Source organism: Ipomoea nil, unplaced genomic scaffold (genome assembly GCF_001879475.1).
Source record: "Ipomoea nil cultivar Tokyo-kokei standard unplaced genomic scaffold, Asagao_1.1 scaffold0418, whole genome shotgun sequence".
Taxonomy (NCBI): Eukaryota; Viridiplantae; Streptophyta; class Magnoliopsida; order Solanales; family Convolvulaceae; genus Ipomoea; species Ipomoea nil.
This window is the reverse complement of record NW_017616846.1, coordinates 1,470,266-1,474,881: the sequence shown is the minus strand read 5'-3', so window position 1 is coordinate 1,474,881 and position 4,616 is coordinate 1,470,266. Positions and strand designations below refer to the sequence as shown.

The following is a 4,616-nucleotide window of genomic DNA, read 5'->3' as shown; positions in this document are numbered from 1 at the left end:
CGCTGATGTGGCGGTTATCTTATTAAAAAATATTTATTTAATTTATTTTAATAATTTTGAATAAAATAAAATAAAATAAGACAACTTTATATATGTCAGAGACGAAAAAATGATCTTTATCTCCAAGGCTAGAGGCCAAGATGCGTCATACCCAGCAGCTTGATCTTGACCATTAGTATTATTAAAATAAATAACAATTCTTGTTGCTTATGACTTTATGATGAGGTCAACACAAAAGTCTTGTTGTGTTTACCTTCTTTGAACTCCAACACTTAGCTGAATTTTGTAATAAACAAATTAAAGACCGAATACTAGGCTTATAATAAAGTCTAAAATTTATTCTATATTACATTTTTGGTTCATTAATTAAACTTATTCCTACCAATATTTTAAAGTCTTTATAGTTGGAGAATATTTAACTTTGGATTGAAACTCGATCGGTAGATATATCTACATTATTTGTAAATAGAGGTTGAGTAGCAAACTTTGTGAAATCTTGAGCAAATAGCCAAATAGTGTTGAATTTGTAATCAATTGCACTTGTTTTGTTTTCACTTAGTAATTTGTTGAGAGAACAAGATTAGTAGTGAATTATCTCTTGAAGGATAGAAGAAAAACTGAATAAAGGAATTACTATACACCATACTCGAACCACTGTGATTTTCAAGTTTAATTACTTTGCACATTGATTTTATAAGCATTGATCTCATTTATCTTTAACTAATTTTAATTTTGAAAAATAAATTTTCATTGCGCAACTTATTTTCACTATAGATAATTTTAAAAGGTTTAAAAGTCTATTCACTTACAATCTAATTAAAGAGAGAAAACTCATTATTGTTTGTTTTTTTTTTTTTTTTTTGAGTACTACTGACTCTGTTACAATGCAGTATCTGTTACAAACAATAATCTTGAAAAATTAAAAATTTTGAACATTTTATAGTAATTAAAAATGAACAATAGGTTGAGAAAGTATTTACAAACATATACAATATTTATAAGAGTCAAATGTAAAGACCATTTTACGGATAAGAATATAGATATGCCACTTATAAGTAAAACAATCATTTACAATTGAAAAATAAAAATCACTTACAGTTAAAATTTTCAATATATTTACATTATTTATAACACTCCAAAAAAAAAAAAAAAAAAAAAAAAAAAAAAAAAAAAAAAAGAAGAAGGACGGAAGTGGGAACTAAAGACAAGCTAAAAAAATAACTTTAATTTACAATTTTTTTTTTTACTTAGTTTAAAGGAAATCAAATCCTATTCAAACCGGTATACATATACAGATGGTTGATTGAATGAGTATTACTTTGCAATTATTATTATAAGCAAACTGCAAAGTATCCCCATATCAATAGATTGCTTCAAGAAGATGTTTCAACTGAAATGAGGCCGGGCAAAACAAAGGGATGTGAAAAAAAAAAAATAAGCGATAAAGGTCAAATACGCTCTCTAATTATATTAAAATGTGAAATTAAATCATTAAACTTTAAAAAATTATAATAAGATTCTTAACTCAAAAAAGAAAAACAAAATCAAGTAATTAACGCATTTTATCTATTTTTCCTAACTATTTACCCGTCACATTTTTTTTTTATATTACTATTTTGATTTATTTATTTTTTCTTTTTCAATTCATTTTCATTATTAAAAAATATTTAAAGTTTAAGAATCTGATTACACAATTTAGCATAATTAGAGAGCTTATTAGACGGGTCACAAATTAAACAACTAAGAAAGATGAAGAATTGAAGTTTAATCTTAGCTTCTTTCTTCTGATCTGAGAAGAAGGAAGCTAAGAGAATTGAATGGAAATGGAAGTGTCTGATCTGTGTCAGAGTGAAGAAGAAGCAGAAGTCTGAGACAAGAGCTGATCTAAGAGATCAGATCCCAAGTCTTCAAACACAAACACTACATTATTCCCGCCGGCACAAGATTGCTTAACTACTCCTTTCCCGCTTTTACCTTTCCCACATCTCTTCTTATGCTTCTCCTTCAACGCCTCCGCCGGAGACGACGACCCTCCGCCGCCTTCTTCGCCGCCGCCGCAGTACAGCTTGAGTTCTTGAATGGAGGCGCGGACTCTCTCCACCGGAAAGTTGAGGCAAGATGAGGGCCCACGCATCAACAGCGCCGCCTGATCATAAGCCAAGGCCGCCTCCTCCGCACTGCTAAACGTTCCCAGCCAAACCCTAGCTCCGTTCCTGGTGGTGTCCCTTATCTCCGCCGCGTACTTCCCCCATGGCCGCTTCCGGACCCCTACGTAGTGCTTCTCCTTGCCACTACACTTTTCCCTGGAAATATCATCATCGTTATCAGAAGAAGAGGGTTTAAAACTCTGTTTGATCTCATCAGCTTCCATGTTCAATTACCCTCGATCAGATCACTTCTGGGTAGAAAAATCTTTTCCATTTAGTTTTGTGGGTACAAATGATGAGGCCGGAAAGAATAGGATTAAATAGGTGGACAGACAAGTGGGAAGATGGGGTTGACAGCTATGATGCGATGAGATCATGGTAGATTTAGTCTGACGTTGGACGCTGCTCGATTGGAAAGGTTAACGAAATCCCACCACTGATTTTTTTGCACACTTGCATATTTAATTATTATATTTAAAATAAACCTCTACTTTTTCATTTGATGTCAACTAAAGATACAACAATTTTCTACTGTACATATGTGTATCAGTGTATGCACGTTGCTTTAATTTATAGTTTATACCCCTACCAATTTTTATTTTTTTTTATTTTTAAAAATACAACCGGGTAGAAAAAAAATAAAAAATAAAGATGATATAAATTTTGGTAAGTCATGCTGACTCTACCTATAAAAATTAAGGAGTATTAAATACTTGTAAATCATGAAGATCATATAATTGTTAGTATCAAACTTTTATTACTAATTTACTATACAAAACATTATAGACTTATAGCTAGCTAGTAGTGAATGTATAATTTGGTGGAGAGACAAATTTGTAACCTTGTGGTTACTAAATCAGTATCTTGACCAACTTGATTAGGGTTACCATCAAAATTGCTATGCTATTGATTTATTGAATTGCATGTACAAATGGTATATTAATACATGAGGTAGAAGAGACCCCAATACAACTAGAGTTGTGAAAGGAGAAAAGTCCAGGAATATATATTGATATAGTGAATGAGAAGTCTTACTTAGTTAAGACTTAGCTTGTTTCTAAATAGTAGGGTGGAGTTTGATATATACCGACACTAACTAGTGGTTTGGATGGGTTTGGGATGAGCTCCTTCTGCACAAAATTAGTGCATAGGTTGGTGTTGAGTCTAGTTGTTAGGTTGACTTTATTGAACTCCTGAGATTTAGGATATAGTTCGACAAAAGTAGAAAACCAGTATTAAACTTTATTTCCTTGTATATAACCAAATACATATTTCCTTTTTTTGGTGCGAATGAGGGACCGGGAAGTTTAAAAGATTAGTAAAACACTTCTTGTGGCAATGCTCTTGGCATCTTGCTTCAGAATATCTCTTTATAATTGTATTGTAATCAACGTCATGTTTTGATAATAAGATGCTAAATTTGGCATATATAAATGCTTCTGCCCAACAAACATGAATTGCAGAAATAGCGTTGGTAAGAATATACTTTCCAACTATTTTTTTTTTTTATTACAAGGGAAGGGGTTACTTTCCAACTATTTTGTTGTATTGTATTGTTTTTTGTATTTTTAATAACATAAAAAATATAATAACACTAAGTACATACAAGACCTGGTACTTACGCGCATTGAAGAAATTTTCAAGATGCATACGTGTTTCTTAATTTTCTGTCATTAACTAGCTAGCTAGCATGCATATCTAGGATTTTACCTGTGTTTATCTGAAGCTGCAAGTCCTTATCGATCTACGAATTTTTCTAAATACTCCGTAAAAAAGAAAAAAGAAAAAAGAAAAAATGCGGGCATGTAAGCTCTGTAATTTATTTGATGAAATTGACGATTGGGACATTGTGTTTATCCTTCAGTTATTTCGTCATTTGAGATTGAAAAGTATTATTGTTACTACTATAGATAATATCATTATAAACATATAGTTAAATCTTGATAATGCTGGCTGTCTTGAAGAAAGTCAGCATCTCCCCCAATACTGTGGGGGAACTAACCATGACCGTTTTGGATGGGCACTATATAATATTTAATCAACATATTTAACTATAATTTTTTAATAGAGTAATTCCACGCTTCCTTTTTAAATTAAAATTATGATTTAAAACTTATGGGTCCTCACTTTTCCTTTCCTGAAGATCGATGGAGGGAATAAATCGAAGAATGTACCCCATCGAGCCAATTAGAACAGAGTTTTTCAGGATACATAATTGATATGTGCTAATTCTTAATACTTTTATATGCGTAATTGATACTAAACTCGTATGATTTCATGTAAATTGGAAGTTAAGTATGTGATTGTTTGATTTCTTTGTGTCATTTAGATGATTTGGAGGCATTGATTGTAACATCATGTAAATTATTGGAGTCCAATTGGATGTGTATTGAAGTCATCTTGGCACAACGACGTGTTCCAGGAGTCATGAGAGGACAAGAAAGTGAAAAAAGAGCGAGTTAGAAGTAT

At 31.7% G+C, this 4,616-nt stretch overlaps 1 protein-coding gene across 1 annotated transcript; it reads right to left on the bottom strand.

Annotated features, from left to right (window-relative positions):
• Window positions 1–1,246: 1,246 nt before the first annotated feature.
• Window positions 1,247–2,519, bottom strand: LOC109172752 (ethylene-responsive transcription factor 1B-like). The gene has a single exon (XM_019321999.1). The coding sequence runs from the start codon at window positions 2,369–2,371 to the stop codon at window positions 1,844–1,846; it is 528 nt and encodes a 175-aa protein (XP_019177544.1). The 5' UTR covers window positions 2,372–2,519; the 3' UTR covers window positions 1,247–1,843.
• Window positions 2,520–4,616: the final 2,097 nt, after the last annotated feature.